The sequence below is a fragment of the Panthera uncia genome, chromosome F1 (assembly GCF_023721935.1).
Source record: "Panthera uncia isolate 11264 chromosome F1, Puncia_PCG_1.0, whole genome shotgun sequence".
Classification (NCBI taxonomy): domain Eukaryota; kingdom Metazoa; phylum Chordata; class Mammalia; order Carnivora; family Felidae; genus Panthera; species Panthera uncia.
Genome location: NC_064813.1, coordinates 32,250,341 through 32,273,240, shown reverse-complemented (window position 1 = coordinate 32,273,240; position 22,900 = coordinate 32,250,341). Strand labels below are relative to the sequence as shown.

The following is a 22,900-nucleotide window of genomic DNA, read 5'->3' as shown; positions in this document are numbered from 1 at the left end:
CTCATGCATCTTCTTTGTGTGGGTTTTTACTAGGAGAACTTTCACTGAAGGCATGAAAAAAATGTTTAAATTTTGGATTCTCAGGGTCCCTTTTTATGTTGTTAAAGGCTAGTATAAATACTTATAGGAGAAGAAGGAGTCTTTTTTCCTTGTCTAGTGAGCCAGCGGTGAGACTGTTTGGGTGGGGCGAGGCACAGTTTTGCCTGAACCTGAGAACAGTCTAGACCTGTCCACAAGACCACAAGGACGTGGAAACCAGGAGACAGTAAGGAGTCATCTCAAGTGCTCAAGAGTATAGCTTTTTATAGAAGATCTCTGGAAGAACACCAAGGAACTGGTTGCCGCTGGGGAGAGAAGCTGGAGCACTCCGGACAGGGTGGGAGGGAAAATAAAGTATGACTTTATTGTTACAGTCAGATTATACTGTGGTTAGTGCCTTAAAATATATGATGACATTTTGCAAGCAGCCTTTTGTTGACATAAGTATACCTTTTTATCTTCAAATTAGACAGAAGACAGATGTGTTTGTTTATGGTTTCCTTGGCTGGGCCAGCTGCTGGGCCACCACTGGCTGTTTGCACATTTTCTTGATAGGCCTTCCCCTGCCCTCCCTACCCAATGCCAACCTCCCAGAATCTAACTGGGAGCAGTAGATGGTCACTAGAACCAAGAATAGGATTCTAGTAGTTCTAGTACAATTTCCCCATGGGAGACATGATATCAGTGAAAGCTCAAATGTTCCCACAGAAGCACCCCTAATAGTAGAGCCAAGGGAACACTCTCTTTGATGGCTCCCATTTTACCTTAAATATTCAGATGAATTCTGCAATCTCTGATTAATCACTTTGTTCTTCTAGAACATGATATTATATTATTATTAGGGGAAAAAGAGTTGCTATATTTATCCCGTGAATTCCAGAAGCCCCGCACACCTGTGCCTGTTGCTGAAGTACAGAGTCTGGTTTTGTTTTGTGCTTCCTTCTGCTTATTTATTTATTTTATTTTATTTTTTAATTTTTTTTTCAACGTTTTTTATTTATTTTTGGGACAGAGAGAGACAGAGCATGAACGGGGGAGGGGCAGAGAGAGAGGGAGACACAGAATCTGAAACAGGCTCCAGGCTCCAAGCCATCAGCCCAGAGCCCGATGCGGGGCTCGAACTCAAGGACCGCGAGATCGTGACCTGGCTGAAGTCGGACGCTTAACCGACTGCGCCACCCAGGCGCCCCCCTTCTGCTTATTTATTGAGGTTATTATTTACATACATTAAAACTCACCAGAGGCGCCTGGGTGGCTCAGTCGGCTGAGTGTCCCAGTTCCGCTCAGGTCATGATCTCACGGTCTGTGAGTTCGAGCGCTGTGTGGGGCTCTGTGCGGACAGCTGGGATCCTGGAGCCGGCTTCAGATTCTGTGTCTCCCTCGCTCTCTGCCCCTCCCCGACTCATGCTCTGTCTCTCTGTCAAAAATAAATAAACATTTAAAAAAACCTCACCAATTTTAACTGGACAATTTTTGTAATTGTATACAAGACGTAACGACTGCCCCCATCAAGATATAGAATGTTCACACCACCTTAAAAAAGTTTTTCCATCCCCTTTGTCCAAGTTCAGTTTTGAGACGCTCCAGTTTTATGGCATTCTCCAACATGGACTCTGGGTGATTTTAGGAAAGTCACTTTACTTCCCCTGATATGTTTCTGCTCTTGTAACATGATAAATGAAGGAATACATTTATTTCTAGGGACTCTTCCAGTACTTTCAGAAAACAAGGGAGTCGAGTGGGCGCTGGTATCCCAGCCTTAGGTCCCCATTCTTGATACAGCATACGCAGGTGGCCGATCCTAGTGGGTAAACGCCTGTGGTGGCGTCAAAGTTAGTTCCCCATCCTCTTTTGCCAGTGTGTAACGTTTTCTTTATTACGATTATTGCTGTTTTTTTAGTGTGCAACGTTTACTAAGCATCCATTTCCTCATCTACAATATCGGGCTTATTAACAGGACCCCTTTGTGTGTGTACTGCTGTGACAATGAAGTGAGATGTGCCGGCACCCTTATTAAATATTGGTTGGTCTTTTTATTATAGCATAACATAAAGTCAGGGCATTCGACCACCTCCGCTCCTGTACGTTTACGCGGGAGGATTCCCACAACCAAAACGGAAGCACGAAGCACGCCCACCCGTCTACTCACCCCCCGCGGTCCCAAGCTGGCCGGCCAACGTTCTAGAACTCAGACCAACAAATAGACACGCGGGCATGTGCTTCCAAAGGGTCTCGCTAGAGGGCGGAATCGAGACCAGGAAGTTCTAACGCCTGTCGTACAAGGCGACGTAAAATGGCTCTGCTTTATGGCAACCTGGTTCCGCCGTAAAGCGCCGTGGGCGACCTCGCGTGAGTGACTTGAGACAGCTAACAGGTGGGAAACGCGGCTCTTGAAGGTGGGCGACCTTGACGTTTTTGCTATGGGCAAACGCGGGAGCCGGAACCAGAGCCAGCTGCTCAACACCCTGACTAAAAAGCAGAAGAAGCATCTGCGGGATTTCGGCGAGGAGCATCCCTTCTATGACAGGTATGGAGGGGCACTGCCGGGGCCAGCCGTGTCCGTGGCTTTTCCCGGGTTGGGTCCGCTGGTCTCCCTGGGGATCGGGACAGAGCGGCGCCCCCCGCTCCCCACCCCTACCCGCGCTTCCCCCACGGCCTGGGAGGATTTCGGCGGCATCCCGCCTGGGATGGGGTTCTTCGTGGGTCTTCCTGCCTTTTGTTGAGCCCTTAGCTTTATGCTAGACCGCACGCCCCCTATGGGGTGGGGGGCTGCTTTTCGTACTGTCAGAGGTTTTCTAACATTGATTTTGGTGTTTTGTGGTTTCAAAGAATTGTCTGGGCCTTTCGATATTACTGATTTATCCACTTACAATGAGGAAACCAGTGTATCGGTAGTTGTGGTTTCCTTTGAGTGTCCGGACTCTAAGTTATAATCTTAGTCCTCACCCGCCACTCCACTTAGGGCTGCTTCATCAGCAGTTGAGGACATTGTAATGAAGCAATGTGCTAGAAAAGGTATTTTATTTGCTAAATTGATACTTCTTTCCGATGAGAGCCAGGTACTGTGTTTGTCATTGTGACGTTGTTAACCTTTTGTCAATTATCAGTTTGCTGTATTCTTACAATCCCTGTCCAAGAACATACATATTTTTTACGTGACTATAGTTATGTATTTATAATGGTATATTCTGCTTTTTTCACTTAAAGTTGTGTCATTATGGGCGCCTGTTCGTTGAGTGTTCAACTCTTGATTTCCGTTCAGGTCGTGGGATTGAGCCTGGCACCGGGCTGTATGCTGAGCATGGGGCCTGCTTAACACTCCCTCTCTCTGCCCCTCTCCTCTGCTGGAGCTTGTGCATGCGTTCGCTCTGTCTCTCTCAAATAAAAAATAAAGTTGTATCATTAGACTTTTTACTAGTTGCTACATGCTAGTAGAGTTTAACATAACTTGTTTCTTCTCAGGGTTTCAGGAAAGGAAGCAAAACCACAGATTTATCAACCGGTAATGCTTTATACTTTTTTTTACACTAGTTGGTTCTGGGTTGTTTTAAGATTGTATATAATAACGATGAAGTCTGGCTACACTTCCACTCCTTTCGATTTTAGACGTAAGCTATTATTTTAGTAATGTGTACTTTTGAATGCAGATGTCTGTTAAAATGTCATTGTGACAACTAATACAGTAACCAGAGTTTGAAACTCTCCTGAGAGATTAGCCTGTTCGAACCTGGTAAGGAGGCTTATTAGAGGGCTCTCTTGGTGAATCCTAAGGAGTATCTTGTTTACTTAACATAAAAGGAGCCACAAACAATGCAAACTGAACAGGGGTCCTAACTCATTACAACAAACTAAAAAAACAAAAAACAAAACCCCACTAAATTCTTTTGTTGTATTGTAATTTTCTTGTTGTTTCTTTCAAGGTGCCAAATATCTAACACATAGATTAGTTTAACTTCTGGGACCTGTGGGCAGCTCCGTCATTTAAGTATCTGACTTCGGCTTAGGTCATGATCTTGCAGTTCATGAGTTCGAGTTCTGCGTCGGGCTCTGTACTGTGCCCAGAGCCTGGAGCCTGCCTTGGATTCTGTGTTTCCCTCTCTCTCTCTGCTCCTTCCGTGCTCACATACTCTCTCTCTCTCTCTCTCTCTCTCGCTCTCGCTCTCTCTCTCAAAAATAAATAAACATTAAAAATAATTATAAAAAAATTAGTTCTCATAACCCAAAGCTCTGTTTTTAGTCAGCTTTCTTCCCATGTGGAACATTATCATTTCAAAGAAGGTGAAAGTACCTAGAATTATAGCCAGACTACCTTTTTAAAATAACTTTGTTGGGGCCACTGGGTGGCTCAACTGGTTGAGCATCTGACTTTGGCTAAGGTCATGACCTCACGGCTCAGGGGTTCAAGGCCCGCGTCGGGCTCTGTGCTGACAGCTCCGAGCCTGGAGCCTGCTTCCGATCCTGTGTCTCCCTTTCTCTCTGCCTCTCCCCTACTCTCACTTTGTCTCATTCTGTCTCTCGAAAATAAATGAATGTAAAAAAAATTTTTTCTAAAAAAAAATAAAATAACTTTGTTGCTGGGCATGGTTGAATAGATAGGATTGCATATTTACAGAAAAACTAATTTTTATTTATGAAAGTCTGAACCTGTTATACTTTTGGTCTGATGGTAATAATCATAGGGTAGAAACAAATGGTTTGTTTCTGTTTCAAAAATTCCCATTTTCCTTTTAGTCAGAGAGTTCAGATACTTCAGGTTCTGAAAGTGAAGCGGAGAGCGAACCAGAGCAAGTTTCTGGGTACCACAGACTACTCGCCACATTAAAGAATGTTTCAGAGGAAGAGGAAGAGGAAGAGGAGGAGGAGGAAGAAGTGGAAGAAGACAGTGCTGTAGATGAGGCAGAAATGGACGATGATGATGGTGAAAGTGATGTCACCGTGGAGGAAGAGACAGCGCCCGAGTCTGCCGAAGTGCAGGAGAGTAAGTGTCTTCAGACATCCTCTGTGTCGGGACAGATTGCCCCCTGAGCACAGTGCCCTCCCTGTACTGAGTGAGTTGGGGGAAAGCACGTGGATCCAAAGCAGAGACTCTTAATCTTGGTTGGTTCAGTGATATCTTTGAGAGTCTGATGAAAACACAGGACCCTCTGGCCAGAAAAATGCAGAAGCAATATTTTTCTTATAATTTCCAGGTCTTCATCAATCCTAGTTAAAGTTTTCTTGATTCAGAGGAAAGGGGACATAATTCTGTTTTTGTGACAGTTTCAGTTAAAGAGATCATTGTCCCTTAGAGAAACCAAATTTAATGGAAGACAGACGTGAAAATACAAACATTTTGAAGCAGCAGATTTGTATGTGACAACTAGCTGTAAGGCGTGGGAGAAATGTCAAGTGGTTGCATGCTGGAGTAAATGGGGGCAGGCTGCAGAGAAGAGCTGAGATTGGAAGTTTAAAGGAATTCTCTCACTCCGACTTCCAGGTGACTTTTTTCCTCTAACTTTGAAACCAACTTTATGGAGCTGTGATTTACGTACAATAAAGCGTACCCGTTCTAAGTATACAACTTGAGGCGTTTGACAAGCGTGTACATCCATGCTATTATCGCCAAAATCAAGATTCAGAACATTTCCAACACTTCCAAAAGGTGTCTTGTCTCTTTAGAGTCCATTTCCCCCTGCTGGCATCAGGCAACCACCGACCCGCATTCTTTCCCTACAGATTAGTTTTGCCTGTTCTAGAAGTTCATATAAGTGGAAGCATACAGTGTATACCTTCCTGTGTCTGGCTGCTTTGGCTCCTCATGTTTTTGTGGTTCATCCATGTCATTTATGTGTTAGCAATTCATGACTTTGTATTGCTGGAGTAATATCCCATTGTCAGTGTATCTGAGTAACTTTTTATACCTCACTATCTGAAGGCCTATTTTCCTTACAGCTGTATTTTTCTCTGTAAGATGTCATTCGTCATCCTTAGTATTTTAATTCAGTTTCACTGGGATGAAAGTTTATTGCCTCAGACTTAGGGGCTTTTTGTTTTGTTTTTTTATTTCCTGTTTTGGATTTTTGAAAATGAAAAGTTTGTGAGGTTGTTTTTTTTAATTATAAAAGTAATATATACTTACTGTAAAAACTTAAGAGGGTAGTATAGTTAACCTGTATATCTACTACCTTGGGATAAACACCTTTAGCATTTTATGTAACCCTCCAGATTACTTTTTTATGGATACAAGTGTGAGTAGAAGTATGTGTGTGTGTGTGTGTGTGTGTAATGGTCTCATACACTTCTGTAATTTACTTTTTTCCTTCAATAGTATACCACAGTCCTTTTCTCTGTGAGTAATTGTGGATTCATATTAGCTTCTTAATTACACAGGATTTCGTTGTAAATGCTATGTGGTAACTTAATTATTACTCCATCGATAGAAAAGGATGAAATCAATTTTTCCAGTTATTTCTGGTTATAATCAGTGCTGCATTAAACATCCTTGCATGTCCATCTTAGTGTACTTTGTCCAGTTATCATCTTACAATAAATTCCTAACTGGAACAGGGTCAACAGTCAGGCTTAATTTTGAAACCTAAGTCTTCCACCTGAATTTGCTTAAAAATAAATAATAGTAATGAACATCAGTGTTGATTTAGGCTAAAGAATTAAGTTTTACTGGTCCACAAAAGTATAATTATATTTATGCATAAATAATTTTATAAAATGTTTCTCAAAATGACAGGTCCTCCTGACCCTCAGGGAAAAGGTGGGGATGGGCCACTTGGCACATCACAAGAATCCTCCGAGGAGTTTACAGATGCAAAACACGAGTCACTCTTCAGCCTGGAAACCAATTTTCTTGAAGAGGAGAGTGGAGGCACGTGTTCTCTGAATGCATCACAAGGTCAGAGCACAGTGTGTGATGTTCAGTTTCACCAGGTGCTTAGCATGGAGGCTTGTGGGCTAATACACCCTGTTAAATCTCTGGTTACTGGCATGAGCAGCAATAAAAACGGGTTAGCAGCTCCATCTAGAGCTGGAAAGAAATATTTCCCAAAGGTATTTTGTGGTTTTCAGTGGTTAGGCAGTGTTGGGAATCAGGAGGCGATTTAGTAGGACAGACCGCCTAAGAGTGATAGTAGGGAAGGCCGGTTCCCCGGATCCCAGATCTCCACAGTTGGGAGTCAGGGGAAGACCTCTGATTTTCTCCCCAAGCAGGGAAGGAAGAAAAAGGAGAAAAGTATTTTGCACTTTTCTCTCTGCCCTTCACTTGCTCTTTGTTACTGGAGCAGGAGTTTTCCAGATTTATAGACTCAGGACTGGCTAATCTGATTGGTCCTCATTACCAGGGAGCCCCTTAGAGGCCAGAAAGCTCCATCCTGTCTCTCCAGTCTCTCTCAGCCTCTTGGTCATTCCTCTGTTCCAGTGGCAGTGACTTGGACAAGGCCTGGCTATGGTGGGGGTAGGTCGGTCTCTGCTCTCTCTCTCAGCTCCACTTTCTCAGCCTGTGCCTGGCAGGCAAGTCAGGTTGGTCTTGTTCTTTGCTCTGATGGCCTTTTTGGCCCCGTTGCCTTTCTTCAACCTAGCTCTACAATTACTAAAGCTGAAATTTTGATCCATATTTGGTTTATTTGGTTCCGTTGGGTGTTGTGCTGGAGAAAGAGAAGTTAGCAGGTAGAATTTGGGCACAAACCCCATTCTGAACCATCAACACTTTAAAAACATTGGAGGTGACATTAGGAAGCTTGATTATCCTAAAATTTCTCTGGTTGTTTTGCCTATACAGGTATATAAGCACCTAGAATTCTTATGTCCTATTGTTCTGTCTTAGGTGTTTAGTAGAAAGTGCATTGCATTTGAAGTTTTACCGTTTGGATCCTTGCATAGGTCATTTACCTTTTCTCTGCTTCTTTAAAAAAAATTTTTTTTGAAGTTTATTTATTTATTTTGGGAGAGAGCACATGTGTGCGTGATAGTGGGGGAGGGAAGAATCCCTAGCAGGCCCTGCACTAGATCTCACAAACTGAGATCATGACCTGAGCCGAAATCAAGTCAGACACAACTGACTGAGCCACCTAGGCACCCCAACTTTTCTCTGCTTAATGAGTGGGACTGGAAGACAAGGTTGGGTGGGCAGCTCAGAGGACTGGAGATAACTCCGAGTACAGATGCTACCATTTGGATCATTTGTTCAATGATACTCAGTACTCAGTTGAGTATTGAGCATTTCTGCATGTCCTGCAATGTAAGATAAGTCAGACATGGAACTGCTGTCAGGGATCTTACAGTCTAGTGTATGAGACAAGTCTGCACATATATGTGTTGCAGTGGGTGGGTAGGGACGGGGTGGGGGTACTGTCTGTAGGGCACTGAGGATGGTCTGTTAGTGGAACCAGCACTGTGCCTGGCACAGTAGGCTCCAGGGAAATATTTATTGTGAGTCAGGAGATAACATTAAACTGATAATATTTGGACATACAAAAATGAGGTGAAGGACAGAATAGAATTTTTCATCGAAGGAAGGAATCCCACAGTGGCAGAAGAGTTTGAGGGCCATGTAATTCAAAGATTGTATTGGAGAAGTAGATTGGAGTTGTACATCCTGCAGCGCCCCAGGTTTCAGACTGAGAAGCTTCTTCAAGGGTTTTGAGCTGGGAAGTAAAGTGATTAGGGAAGTGTGTTAGGAAAAGGAACCCATTGGAAACTTTTGAGCTGGGAGAGAGGGTGGGGAGATCAGATGGGAGAAAGGATGAGTTAACACCATGGAAAGAAGTGTGTTGTTTAGAGGGAAGACCAAGAAAACACCTGTTTTCTCCAAGTGTTCTGACATTCTGGATTTCTGAATTAGATCCATTTCTACAGCATGTGAACAAAGAACTGAAAGAAAAAGAAATTCAAGCTGTTGCCACAAATTCCAAAACTACTCACCAGCTGAAAGTAAGTGTTGCTTGGTTAGTGGTCACAAACGAAGTAAAGCTCCAAGTAAAGCAATGGTCTTGGGTTTTGGCGGTCTCCTCGAACATATGATACATGCTGGTGGTAGATGGGACAGGGGAGCATAACCTAGGAAGGCTGGAAGAGCCTAGGGGAGCACAGGTGTAGCTAGAAAGGCCTGGGGAAGCTGGAGTGTGGGAGCCAGAGAAGAGTGGCTTTCGAGACAGGTACACCAGGGTTTAGATCAGCATCTGAGAGGCGTTGTTGCATGACGTAAGGCAAGTTAATCTACCTTTTTGATCTCCACTCTTCTCATCTGTTAGAGGGGGGCAACAGTGCTTATCTCAAAATGAAGAAATTTAGTTTACTGACTGATACATAGAAAGTGTTGAGTAAAACAGTAGCTACTGCTGCTGTTTGTTTGAAATAATCTGAGATAGCTTCACAACTAAGTAATGCAAATGTGGAGCAATTTTTTACTTTTGTGTTTTTTGTTTTTCACCAGCTCATGCTGTTTATAAGAATTAGTCATCCTTGTTTAATTGAAATTTTTACTGAGATAATAATTATAGATTCAATTGTAAGAAATAAAGATACCCCTTATGCCCTTTGCCCACTTTCCCCCATTGGTAACATCTTGCAAAACTGTGGTATAGTATCAGGGCCAGGAAATTGACATTGACATGCTCTTCTGTCTTATTCAACTTTCCCCGGTTTTCTCCTACTCTTTTGTGTGTGTGTTAAGTTCTGCACTGTGTTAAGTGTCCTCTGTCCACCACCAAAGTCAAGATGCAGAACATTTCCAGCACTTTAAAGATCTCTCTTGTTCCCACTTGCCCTTTTAAAACCACACCTCCCTCCCTGCCTCTGATTCCTAATCCTTGGTAATCACTATCTGTTCTCCATTTTACAGTTTTGTCATTTCAAAAGTGTTATGTAAAAGAACCCTGGGATGCCTGGGTGGCTCAGTCAGTTAAGCGTCTGACTCTTGATTTCAGCTTAGGTCAGGATCTCATGGTTTGTGAGATCGAACCCTGTGTGGGGCTCTGTGCTGGCAGCATGGAATCTGCTTGGTATTCTCTCTCTTCTCTCTCTGCCCCTCCCTTGCATGCACGCAAGAGAAGTAGAGAAGTAGATTGCACGCGCGCTCTCTCTCTCCCCTAAAATAAATGAACATTAAAAAAAAAAGAATCCTACAGATTGGCTTTTTTTACTTTGCATAATTCCCTTGAGATTCATCCCAATCGTTGGTGCATATTAATGATTCTTTTTATTGCTGAGATCATTCTTTTTGTCCCCCCACCCCAGGTCATCAGTTTTGTTACAGTGCAAAAATTTCCAAACTGGTGTCTCACAAAAATATACTTTAGGATTTTAATAGCTGTATCCCCCCCCCCCAAAAAAAAAAATTATTCCATGTCCAAGTAAATTTGGAGAACTTTAGGTTAAATAAAATAGAACAGAGTTCTTGTCACAGGACTCACCAGAACCTTTTGTATTTAATATACATTGTGACTCTCCCAGAGGAGGATTAGCTTTTGTGATGTTTACCAAAGTTATTTGACCTTGGAGCCCTTTCTCTTCTGCAGTGAATTTTGATTTCCTATAACATATTCCACGGAATAGTTTGGGACACACTGACACAGTGAAGAGGTCAGGTTGGAAGTCAGAAACCTTGGGCTCTGGCTCTTAGCTCTGTTCTCTCCGGGGAAGTTTGTCTGAATCATATAACCTCTCTGAACCTCAGCTTTCCTAAACTGTAAGAAGAGCATTATAGCATCAACCTTGCAGGGTTGTTGGTTGGGATTAAACAAAATGATCTTGTAAATCAGAGAGATCTTGGTAGATTAGGAATTGTGTGAATGTAACATAGTATAATGCATTTCTTTTTTTTTTTTTTTTTTTGATTTAACTTTATTTTTTATTTTTTACATTTCTAACTTAGCTCTTGATCTGTCTCTTTCCTAGTGGCCCATATTGGGCCAGCTTGTCTTTTCATCGAAGTTTCAGAAGTTGGAAACATTTAAACCATCAAAGGACATTGACTTAAAGTCACTTCATCTCCAGAAGCCTCTGGAATCCACCTGGACCAAGACCAACAGCCAGTTCCTCTCTGGTTCCCCTAAATCAAGTAGCCCCTTCACACCCCTCCAGAAAGAGCTCTTCCTAATTATGAATTCTTACCGGGACCTTTTCTACCCAGAAAGGACCGCCCTGAAGAATGGGGAGGAGATCCGCCATGTGTACTGCTTGCATGTAATAAATCATGTCCTCAAAGCCAACGCCCAGGTGCTTGGTAACAATAGCAGACGCCGCAGCCAGAAACTTGGGGTGGGTGACGATGATGACTTCAGAGACCAAGGGCTAACAAGGCCCAAGGTGAGTGACAGCAGGAGGACTTTGTCCTCAAGAAGGAGGCTGCAAGGCACTGCCATATAGGCACTGCCATATGCGCACTGCCTCGCACTTAGCAGGTACTTGACTATTTTAATGATATGAATTCTGGAATAATGAATGAGTCCAAGAGTGAGCATGTTAGTTGGGCCAGGTAGTGTCAGAGCAGTACAGTAGACAGCTCAGTGGACTGTGTCTAGCTGCATATTTGTGGATTTAACTGGAAACTTGTAAGTCACAAGTACTTCCGTGATAGTTTCCCTTAAAGGTAACCCTGAACATGTGTAAATGGCACTTCATTGTAAATCTCCTCTTGGTGATTGTCAGAGCTGGATGGAACCTTAGTAAGCCTTTTATCCAATCCCTGGATGTTAAAGCTATGAACAGAGACCCAGATTCATAGAGGACCTTGCTAAAGAGAACCAGGGATGCTAAAGTAGCAGAGATGGGATTAGAACCAAGGATTCTCTTCACTGAGCCACATACATATGTAAACCTTGGAAAACAAATTCCTATTTTTCCATTATATAGTTATTACTGCCTAAAACTATTACATTTATGTGGGTTCATAAGCGTAAGTTCCAGTTGATTTGGGGGCTTTGGTAAGAAATGTGTTTGAGTTGTGCTCATGTTATTCATGTTAAGTGGCTACATCTTGTGTCATCCATTTCCTATACCCCCTTAGCCTATATCCCTCCATATTGAAGAATCTAAAAAGATTTTTTAGATTGTTTTACTGAATTTCGTAGGATTCTAGGGTTTAATACTGATGCGGATCTTAGACATTTCTTGGTCCAACCCCTTACTTGAAAGCTGGGGAAATTGAAGCCTGGACGCTTACATAGCGTGGGTACTAGGCCAGTTAACTTGGCCCTCTTCAATCTTGGGCCCTCACTGCTGCACTGTACCAGGCTGAATCATGACACCTCTCCAGCTGTGCTGGTTCCCTTTCTGGGAAACTATCTGAGTCTTGGACATAAGGATTATAGATTTATCTGTTTCCATTTAGGGTTGTAGAGAAAAATGAAGCAGATTAACCGTGAAGCACATTTAGAATATGATGGATTGTGTGATCTGATGGGCTGTTTACATTGTTAATATTTACAGAAGGCTAGTTAGAAATTTATTTATCAAGCATATTCTGTTTTCATTCTCAACAGTTGTAACCTTAAGCATTTTTGGAAATGTTTAGAAAACTTAATTTTCCATTGAGATGTGATCTTATTTCAGAAATGCTTTATCATTTCTGAAAAATGTACTAAAGAACATTCTAGAAAAGTAGTGATTCATTAATCCTTTTCCTTACCAGCTTTATTTGTTCTCTACTTATTACAGCTAATTCATTTATTTATTCATTATATATTTACCCTTTGAGGCTTATGGACAAAAATACCAATACTAAGTTCTGTGGGAGACAGAAATGAGTACCATTCCTTGCCACTTGTATGTTTCTATTGGGTTTTTGCTAGTGGGCAGCTGTTAAAGGCATTGACTTAATCCTGAAAGGTATTTCGACATTCTGGTTGAGAATTGCCTCCTGTGGGGCCATGAGCTTAAAGTCCACAGGACACAGTACTATGGATATGAGAGGTGCTCAGCTTCTAGTACTGAGCCAGGTCCTGTGCAAAAGGGGTGATCTAGATATGAGCCCTTCCAGGGGCTGCCGCTCTGCGGAGGGTTCTTGAGCTCCATGTCCTCAGCAGGCTGACTTGCAGCTGCCCATCCTTCCCCTGGTCCCACCAAGGCTGCTGCGGCTTCCTCCACAGGTGCTGATAGTGGTGCCCTTCCGGGAAGCTGCTCTGCGGGTGGTCCAGCTCTTCATCAGCCTCCTCGAGGGCGACAGCAAGAAGAAAATAATTGTGAGCAATAAAAAGAGGTTTAAGGGAGAGTATGGCTCAGATCCTGAGGAGAGACCACCCAACCTGAAGAGGCCTGAGGATTATGAAGCTGTGTTTGTCGGCAACATCGATGACCACTTTCGGATCGGTAATTCCTCCTTGTCAGAACTCAGACCCCAAGGGACCTACAGTGTGAGGTTCTCATGGCCGAAGACTAGAAGCCTGGAATTAGGCATTCTCTCAGGGGGTTGAGATGTCCTCCTAACAGGGCTGGGGTGCATTTGAAACATCTTGTCTGCCAGAGGAGAGAGTTTTGCTTGGCTAATGGGGTGGATGCTGGGCTAAGGGTGGAGCATCTCTGAAGCTCTTATATAAAGACACGTGCACATTTATGACAAATGTCTCAGCACACCCATAGCTAGTAGTTGATGCTACAGGGGAGTTGGAAGTGACACAGGCTGAGTGGGTCCCTCGGGGGAGGCTAAATAAACTGAGTGTCTACGCATAATGGTGGACTTTCCTCCTACTGGCCATGTAGAGTGCTTACCCCTGAATTGTCTCCACTCAGGACTTACCAACTGCCACCCAACTTGTTTCATGTTTGCTTGTCTCATTCAACTCCCATATGCTTGGTTGGTTGTGTATTGATAGAGTAATGTTCTTGGGAAAATGTTCATTAGTCACATAATCTCATTCAACAGACATTTATAAAGCATCTATTGGGTGCCGGGTACTGTTAGGAAGCTAGAGATACAGAAATAAAAGTTATGGTTCCTGTTGCTAAGGAAATCCAGCCTCGTGGGAAAACAATACAGAATGATCATGATAAATACTGATCAGAGGATGCAGTGGATGTTCTGGGAGTGTTTAAAGCAATTTCTGTACTCCAAACGAGGACAAGATAGGGAAGGCCTCCTGGTGGAGGTGCCATTTATAGAAAGTTACAAAGAGGGATGGTCAGCATGCAGGAAAAGATTTCAGACAGGAAACTGCATGTGCAGAGGCATCAGGGTGAATAAGCCAGGCATGACCTAAGATTTATATAGGCTTTAGCAGGACTGGAGTGTCAGGTGAAACGGGACAAGAGTTGATGTGTAGTTTTACATTTTTTTTAATGTTTGTTTTTGAGAGACAGCATGAGCAGGGGAGGGACAGAGAGAGAGGGAGACACAGAATCCAAAGAAGGGTTGAGGCTCTGAGCTGTCGGCCCAGAGCCTGATGCAGGGCTCAAACCCACAAACCATGAGATCATGACCTGAGCCAAAGTTGGCCACCCAACCAGCTGAGCCACCCAGGCACCCCAAGAGTTGATGTTTAGTTTTAAACATGTGCAAGTGTCCTGCAAGCTGCTGATGATGTCAGTTTTGAGCTCAGGAAAGAGATGCGGGCTGGAAATACAGATCATTGTAGAGGTGATGTTACAGTCGTGGTTGGTGAATACCAATTTATTGGTAAATGGTGAATACCCATTTATTACCCATAAACTTAGGTAGAGTGAAAGTAGAACTTACAGCCAAATCAGGGATTTGTGGAAGAGCTGTTTGGATCTGGAAAGATTGATATGGGCCAGGTCAGGTATAGAAATGGAAGTATTAAAGTACGAAAAGAACATTTCAAGGAAGATTGGTTCAATATGCTGCTTTATGCATTTGTGATAAGAAACACTAAAGTGTCATTGAATTGGTGACCTTAGCAAGAGTCATTTCAGTGGAGTGCTGAGAATTGAGCCAGATTGTGATGCATTGAGGAATGAGTGGGAGGTTTCTAAGTGGAGACCATCCTCTGGGGAAGTTGGCCCTAAAGGAAAAGAAGAGAAGGGGAGCTAGATGGAACCATAGACTCAAGAGAGGGAAGATTATTATTATTTTAGTAAGTGAAACAACTTGAACATGGTTATGTGCTAAGGGAAAGATGTGAAGGTACAACATACATCAGAGGGTGAAAGCCAATGGCTTGGTGGGAACTAATGAACTAATGTGCACTTGGCCGTTTCCTGTAGGAGTGGCAATCCTTCAGAGGAGCATCCGACTGTATGCCCCCTTTTACTCCTCCGACATCCTCATTGCCTCCCCGCTGGGCTTGAGGACCATCATTGGTGGAGAAGGAGAGAAGAAGAGAGATTTTGACTTTTTGTCTTCTATTGAGCTTCTCATCATTGATCAAGCTGACATTTACCTGATGCAGAACTGGGAGCATGTCCTGGTAATGGTGGTCATTTACATTTAGAGTGACAAAGTTCACATTTAGGGAGAGTGGTTTAAGCCTTTTTTTTTTTCTTTTTTAATACTTATTTTTGAGAGAGAGCATGTGCGTGAGTGGGGGAGGGAGAGGGAGACAAAGAATGTGAAACAGGCTCTGTGCTGTCAGCGCAAAGCTCAACATGGGGCTCAAGCCCGTGCACCATGAGATCATGACCTGAGCTGAGGTCAGACACTCGATCCACTGACCCACCCAGGCGCACCAGTGGTTTAACTCTTAAAGGGCTATTTAAGTCCAGGTGAGAACTCAGTTTGGAAATGGAAGTGTTTCACATTTTCCAGTTTGAAAAAGCCTTTTGTCCCGTTTTCTACCCACAGATTGGTCAATAATCATGCAGAGAAATAAAAATTCTTGTCAGTATTGTCATATCTCCAGCAAAGATTTCTTCCCTTCAAAGGTCACTTCTGTGAATAGACTACTTGAGTGGCTGGTTGGTAGGTTGGTTCCTTTTAACCTGGAAGGTCTTTACCTGACTAATTCTTCCTACCACTTATGCTCATTCTCTCTTGTTTGGCCTTCAGAGGAAATGGGAAATGTAGCTCAGGATTTCTTAATGTGTGATCTTGTTTTACAGAGAAATGCAGGAGGTCTTTATCTTCCTACTGTAACATGCTGTAATTTTTCCTCCTTCCCCACATACTCTGCAGTGTTGACCATTTTTGCTTTGGAATAATCCTTATCACAGAGCCATAGGTTTGGTTTTTACAGGCACATGAGAACTTGCTTCTGTAGTCCCAGGGCTTGCAGGAAGGTTGGGGCAGATAAAGGGGAGCATTTAGTCATAAAGGAGGGAATACATTTATAGTACTTGTTATCTGTTAATACAGATTTCCAGGTGAAAATATAATGAAGATAGAAAAGGCATGTTGATAGCTGAGTCTTATTTCTTAATTTGAGGGAAAGGCAGGTGTTGTGTCTCTGGAGATCTCCTAATGTTTGAGAACTAAGTCACTGAAGGACAACGGCTCTGTTTTCCATGTCATTTCTCTTCTTATCCAAGTCTGGGACTGAAGAACCCGTAGAGTGACCAGGCAACATTTCTGAAGTTCCTTTTAAAGGAATATTCCCGCAAGTACCATTTTGATCCTTTCTGAAAGATCCAAGAGATGGCCAGTTTTAGCTTACCTTCGTTTTGGCAGTGTTCACCTAACTGGGCAATTCACACCCATCTGGGCCTCGATTTTCTGGTGTGATTTGGAGGTTGATTGTACATAGCCCATGGGGTTAATAAGATGATAGATTTATAAAATGCTTAGCAGTGCCCAACAGGTACATCCAGAATAAAAATTAATGGTAGTTATTTTTGTTCAAAGCATTTGATGAACCACATGAACCTACTGCCATTGGATTCACATGGGGTGGACTTCTCTCGAGTGAGGATGTGGAGCCTCAATAATTGGTCCAAGTATTATCGCCAGACACTGCTTTTCGGGGCCCTGCAGGATGCCCAGATCAACTCCGTGTTCAACAAGTACTGTGTCAATCTGCAAGGCCAGGTGGGCTCTCTCCTTGTTTCTCTGGGTCTTCATGAAGCACTGTGTACCGTTTGGGTCATGAGGCATAAGGAGAAGATGGCATTTGGTCAGCAGTGGGGATGGCTGGCCTCCTGACACTCTTAATTGACTCCTGACAGGTGGCTGTGAGGAACGTCCCAATGACAGGCTCCATCAGCCATGTCCTGGTGCAGCTTCCACATGTCTTCCAGAGGATGGAAGCTGAAAACCTAGCTTCAGTGATTGATGACAGGTACCTATCCCTTCCTGGTCCCATTGGACACTTGGGGGTCAGAGAGAGGGATTTGACTTTGGCCTATGAGATGAGATAATTGAACCTGATCATCATTGACAGAGGAGGAGACTGAAGCCCAGAGAGGAATGGTGCCTTGTCCTAGTTCCCCAGCTGGTTAGTGATAGCATTAGTACTGCAGATCGGGGGCCTTTCCACAAGATTGGGGCATTTCTTAATTACATTACACTGGTTAATGCTGCAGAGTGTTCTATGTCAACAACTTAATTTTAAGCCCTTCAGAGCAAGAATTAATGCCCAGAAGTGAACACTGAAACCTTTACTTTTTTATTTTTTTATTTTTGAAACCTTGAAATATTCAACTCTAAGCCCTTCACCTTTTGCTTCCTGCAGACATCAAGGTTCCAGTGTTTTTAATTCTCTCTGCATTTTTCCTGTCTCCTCATGGTGTTGGTCAGGGAGGGGACCATGGGAGTTGTTCAGTGATGATTTGTTGATTGACAACAGAATGAATGAATGCGTGAGTGAATGGTTTGTGTATGTACTTCCAGAATAATTCTCTGAGATATACTGGCATCGCATCTATTTGTTACAATGAATAGCGTTAGCACTTATTTTTTTATCCTTATATAATCTCTTTGTGATGAGGTAGGCCATACTGGCCTTTTGGGGGAGGTAGAAGGAGATTGTGACTTGCTCAGGGTAACCCAGTTAGTGAGGACACTGAGGGCTAATCTCTAGGTCATTGACTTTGCCCTTTGCTTTTCCAAATCAGGTTTAACTTTTTGGTGAACAAGATTTTGCCTCAGTATCGTGATGCAGTCATGTCTCACACGCTCATCTATGTCCCCTCCTACTTTGACTTTGTGCGCCTCCGAAATTACTTCAAGAAGGAAGAACTGAACTTCACCCACATCTGCGAGTACACCCCGAAGTCTGGTGTCTCCAGGGCCAGACACTTCTTCCTTCAAGGAGAGAAGCAGTTTCTGCTCCTCACAGAACGCTTCCATTTCTACAAAAGGTAAAGTAGTGCCAGGTTTTGAGTGTCCTCTCGGGAGGGGAAAATGCAGTGCGGATCATGGCCTACTTCTGAGTGCATGGTAAGCTTTGCAGTGTTGTGAGGTCCTCTTGTGTCTACCTTTTGTAGAGGAGCCAGAGAGTTTTGGAACTGGACAGGCTCTTCTTGGTTGGTTGGTTGGCTTCCTCCCCAAATGGGCATTGTTGGAGAATGTAGAGACAAATGAGTGACTACAGTATAATCTGTGTGGGTCTGGAGCGGGTCCACACTTGGGGATGCTTCCTGTAGCTGTGATTGTACACCTCAAGAAAGACATGACTGAGTTGAACAACTCTAGATAGCACAACTGAAGTGACTATAGGAAGGAGAAGGCCCTGTCATGGAAGCAAAGCCAAAATACCAGGGACTGTGTGGTCTGTGGAGGTGGAGGTGGAGGCTGAGCACAAAGTCAGTGTTCAGAAAGTTCCAGTGTGTCTTGAAGAGGTGCACACACACTTCCTGACCAAGGAGACCAGGATTGAGGGGCCCCTTGTTTGTAGGAGGCAAAAGATGAGGGGCTTACAACTGAATATTTAATGATTTCAGAATTTGCTTTGCTTCCCCACTATGTGATTTTGACAAAACAAGTTGGACTGGCCTTTAAAAAAAAATTTTTTTTTTAAATGTTTATTTACTTTTGAGAGGTGGGGGGCGAGGGGCAGAGAGAGGGGGACACAGAATCCGAAGCAGGCTCCAAGCTCTGAGCTGTCAGCACAGAGCCTGATGTGGGGCTCGAACTCACGAACCATGAGATCATGACCTGAGCCAAAGTTGGACGCTTAACTGACTGAGCCACCCAGGCGCCCCTGGATTGGCCTTTTTTAAAAAATTCTTATTAGAGTGTTAGTAATATTGGGCTTTCTGTTACTGTTTGCAACCTTTCGTGTCCTGAGAAGTCAGGTGTTTTATTGTTTTGCCAAGTCTGTCTCTGCTGCCAAGTGAAAAGCCCTTTTTAAACCCTTATCTACAGAGAGATGGAAAATTGCATCCTATTATCCCTTCTTTCCTGATTCACAATAATGTTCAGTGAATTTACATTTTGCCTTTACCGTTTTATTAATTCTCAGTCACATGTACTACTGAGGGGCACTTTTTCTCAGAGAACTCCAAATACGTAAGCCAGGAATCTTCTAGGCTTTGGAGCATATTTGATGATGCACATTGGCATTGCTTTGCCTTTTAGTTTATCCTCATGTTAGGATGTGCTCCCCAGACATGTTCTTGTTACTAAGATGGGGAGGGAGGAATCTAGCATCCCTCCAGGGCTGAGCTGACATGACATGACCTCTTTGGCTATTCTGCTGACTAGGTGATCTGTGAGTGGAGAGAGGAGAAACGGCTACATTTGTGTTCTCTGGGCTCCATTCTGGGCCACCTACACAGGGCTGTTTGGCCAAAGAGTGCTGATGAATTTTGGCATCGTTATTTGCTTTGTTCTGGTGAGTTGTTGTTTTCATTCATGTTGGAAAGTGATATTTTGGGGGAGTTTGCATTCGGCAGGTCTTAAGAGCCCTTAGTTCTCTGTCAGCTTGACACATGAAAGCAAGCCTTTTAAGTGAAGTGTATGGATTGGAAAATTTCCCAGCGTGATGGTCTATAGCAAGTATGAATTAAGCCGGGAGGAAAAGAGTGTTCTCATATAGCAGCTTTTCAAGGAGAGGGCACGATGTCTTAAGTAGGCAGCACAATCCACTGGCTTACACCACTGTATTTACCAAACTATTTAGCCCCCAAATCATTATAAAGACAAATCAAGCATGTACCACTTGCCTTATACCCTGGACCAGGTTCGTGAGTATATCCTGTCCTGGATTGAAGATGAATAGAAACAATGTGCTTCAGTGTTCTGCGACTGCTAATTATCTCAAAGTTTCCAGCTCTAGATTTTTTTGCTTGAAAGGTCATCAAAGTGATGATAGGTGCTTTTATCTGCAATGCCTTTGTGATTCGATTTGACCTTGGGAAACATATGTTAAACTTTAATATCCAGCTCTGAAATTCTGTATTTATATTCTCTCTAGAAGTAGGCATGTTAGAAATACCACTGCTTTTTTGTGAGCTAGCAAAACATTTTCATCCAGAAGATGATTCATTTTTTTGTGGGATTGGGGGATGAAACGAGTTGAATTTTAGGATTGGACAGGCCTTTGGTCATGATGGCTACCGAAGGATGGGATGCTTCACAGTCCTTTCTGTGAGCTTTATCACTGGGTTGCTACAGCAGGGAGAATTCTTAACCAGGGCACAAGTCAGAAACTCTGGAGGTGGGATTTATGGGGTTGGGAAAGGCTGCTGGGGTATTTCTTTTATCTTCTTTTTTTTTTCTTAATGTTTATTTTCGAGAGAGAAAGAGAGCGCCAGCAGGAGAGAGGCAGAGAGGGAGGGGAGGGGCAGAGAGAGAGACAGACAGACAGACAGACAGACACAGAATCCAAAGCAGGCTTCAGGCTCCAAGCTGTCAGCACAGAGCCTGATACAGGGTCAGACTCACAAACCATGAGGCCATGACCTGAGCCGAAGTCAGATGCTTAACCGACTGAGTCACCCAGGCATACTGGGATATTTCTGACTACTCCCAGCCCCTACGTGAGAATCCCCAGTTCTGGAAATAGCAGACTAGCTTTATAGACAATGTGGAGAAGCCAGCCTTTCAAATCAGCTGTGAGTGCCTCGTTTATCTTTCACATTTGGTAGGTGAGGTCGACATCTGAATGTCCTTTGTCCTTAGTTTAAGTTCCCATCCAGCCATTGAGTCCTATTTCTAGGGGTCACTGAAGACCCAAAACCTGTACCAGGGGAGGAAGACTGTTTCCACCACGTTCACTGTTTCCAGGAGATACCTAGTCTGTTGTGGGAGATTGAAACTGAGAAAAATTTTCTTGGTTTTTAAATACAGCACTTACTAGAATTTGTTTTGTTGTTTTGTTTTATAAGTACGCTGATTCTAAGAGTGTTGGACAATTGTTGTAGAGAACTTGGAAAATGTACGTTAAAAAAAAGAAAATGGAATCTCACTGCCCTGATATTAATACCCATTTTAGTGTGTTTTTTTAATGTGAAAAATACGTGCACATGTACAAACGTGTGTACCCCCCCACACACATTTTTTTTTTTTTAACTAAATTGGGATTACATTGTACTCGTTGGGATTTTTTTCTTTTATGCATTTTATGTGTTCATTGAAAAAGAATTTTAGTATGTTAACATTTTGGCATATGTATTTGTGTATCATGGGTGCATTTTTAAGTTGACATACATAGCTGTATCATGTCCTCCCTTCCCCCAGCTTTTTATTTGGCAAGATTTCATTTCACAGGAAATTGTAAGACTATAATAGTGAACGTTGATAGCTCCTTTTGCTGGGATTTCACCAGCTGTTAGCATTTTGCCACATTTGTATGCACCCCTGTTCTCTGTCTTTCCTTCTCTCTGTCCATTCACATCTTAATTTTTCTTTCTGAACCATTTGTAAACAAGTTCAGGGGCTTCATGACATTGAACCCCTAAATCTTTCAGCATGTTATTTTATCTAATGGTAATCCCACTATCAAACCACTTGATATTATTATGGTAATATCATCTGATACATAGTCTGTATTCAAATTTTCCTTGTTGTCCTGATGACCATTGTAGCTGTTACACCCCATAATCCAGGATTCGGTTAAGGATCATACATTACATTTGGTTAATGTTTTTTTAGTCTGTCTTAGTAGTTCTCAGCTGGGGGCAGTTTTGTTCCAGAAGACATTTTTGGTGGTCAAAACTGGAGGGTTATTCTAGTGGTCTAGTGCTTCTAGTGGATTGCGGCCAGGATGTTTCTGGATGCCCTAGAGTACAGAGGATAGCCCCACAACAAAGAATTATCTGGCTCAATAGGTCAGTAGTGTGGAGGTTAAGAAACCTTGATCTAAAATAATTCTGTTGCTTTTTTCCCCTTGACATTTCTTGAAGAGCCAATCCAGTTTCCTACAGAATGTCCCAAAGCCTAGATTGTGTAATTGTTTTGTTTTATTATTCAGATTGTTTTGTTTTATTATTCAGATCACTGGTTCCCAGATTTTGCTGTACATTAAAATCCCCTTGGGGAGCTTTTAAAGATCCAAATACCCAAGGCATACACCCCAGTGCCAATTAAATCCCTGTGTCTGGGGACGGGAACGAAGCACAGATATTTCAAGCACACAACCAGACAGGTGATTCATAGTGCAGTGAAGTTCAGAATCACTGACTAGAATAAACATCTTTTGGTGAGAACTCCACATAGAGGATATTGTATACTTTCCGCTCTGTCTTGTCAAGAGGCACATAATGTCGGTTTATATCATTTTTGGTGATGTTGAATGTAATCACTTGGTCAAAGTGTATCTGCTAGATCTCTTCATTGTAAAAGTACCTTTTCTATTTATAAGTAATCTATGAGGTGTGTATTGCATCCTTTTAAATGGTATATAGTATGTTGTATGGATATATAAGTAGCTCAGTTTCCTTTTCATGGGTATATAGATTCTAAAAAAAATTGTTCTATTATATACAACAATGCCAAGAACATCTATGTGCATAATTGATGGCATAGTTGTCTAGTTATTTTATTAGAATAAATTTAGACAGGAAAACTTGTTAGCTCAAAAACTGTATACAATGAAAAATTTAT

At 42.7% G+C, this 22,900-nt stretch overlaps 1 protein-coding gene across 3 annotated transcripts in view; it reads left to right on the top strand.

Annotated features, from left to right (window-relative positions):
- Positions 1-2,141: 2,141 nt before the first annotated feature.
- The window catches only part of UTP25 (UTP25 small subunit processome component), a 64,856-nt gene continuing 44,097 nt past the window's right edge, over positions 2,142-22,900 (top strand). For 2 of the 3 annotated variants that reach the window (XM_049634217.1, XM_049634216.1), the window contains exons 1-11: positions 2,142-2,566; positions 3,502-3,541; positions 4,771-5,017; positions 6,764-6,925; positions 8,870-8,958; positions 10,924-11,334; positions 13,116-13,335; positions 15,187-15,389; positions 16,760-16,942; positions 17,080-17,192; positions 17,968-18,213. In XM_049634217.1, coding sequence (XP_049490174.1) covers positions 2,460-2,566; positions 3,502-3,541; positions 4,771-5,017; positions 6,764-6,925; positions 8,870-8,958; positions 10,924-11,334; positions 13,116-13,335; positions 15,187-15,389; positions 16,760-16,942; positions 17,080-17,192; positions 17,968-18,213 — 2,021 coding nt within the window. In that variant the 5' untranslated portion in view covers positions 2,142-2,459. The remainder of the gene's footprint in view (positions 2,567-3,501; positions 3,542-4,770; positions 5,018-6,763; positions 6,926-8,869; positions 8,959-10,923; positions 11,335-13,115; positions 13,336-15,186; positions 15,390-16,759; positions 16,943-17,079; positions 17,193-17,967; positions 18,214-22,900) is intronic. The other variant, XM_049634218.1, reaches the window with a different exon arrangement.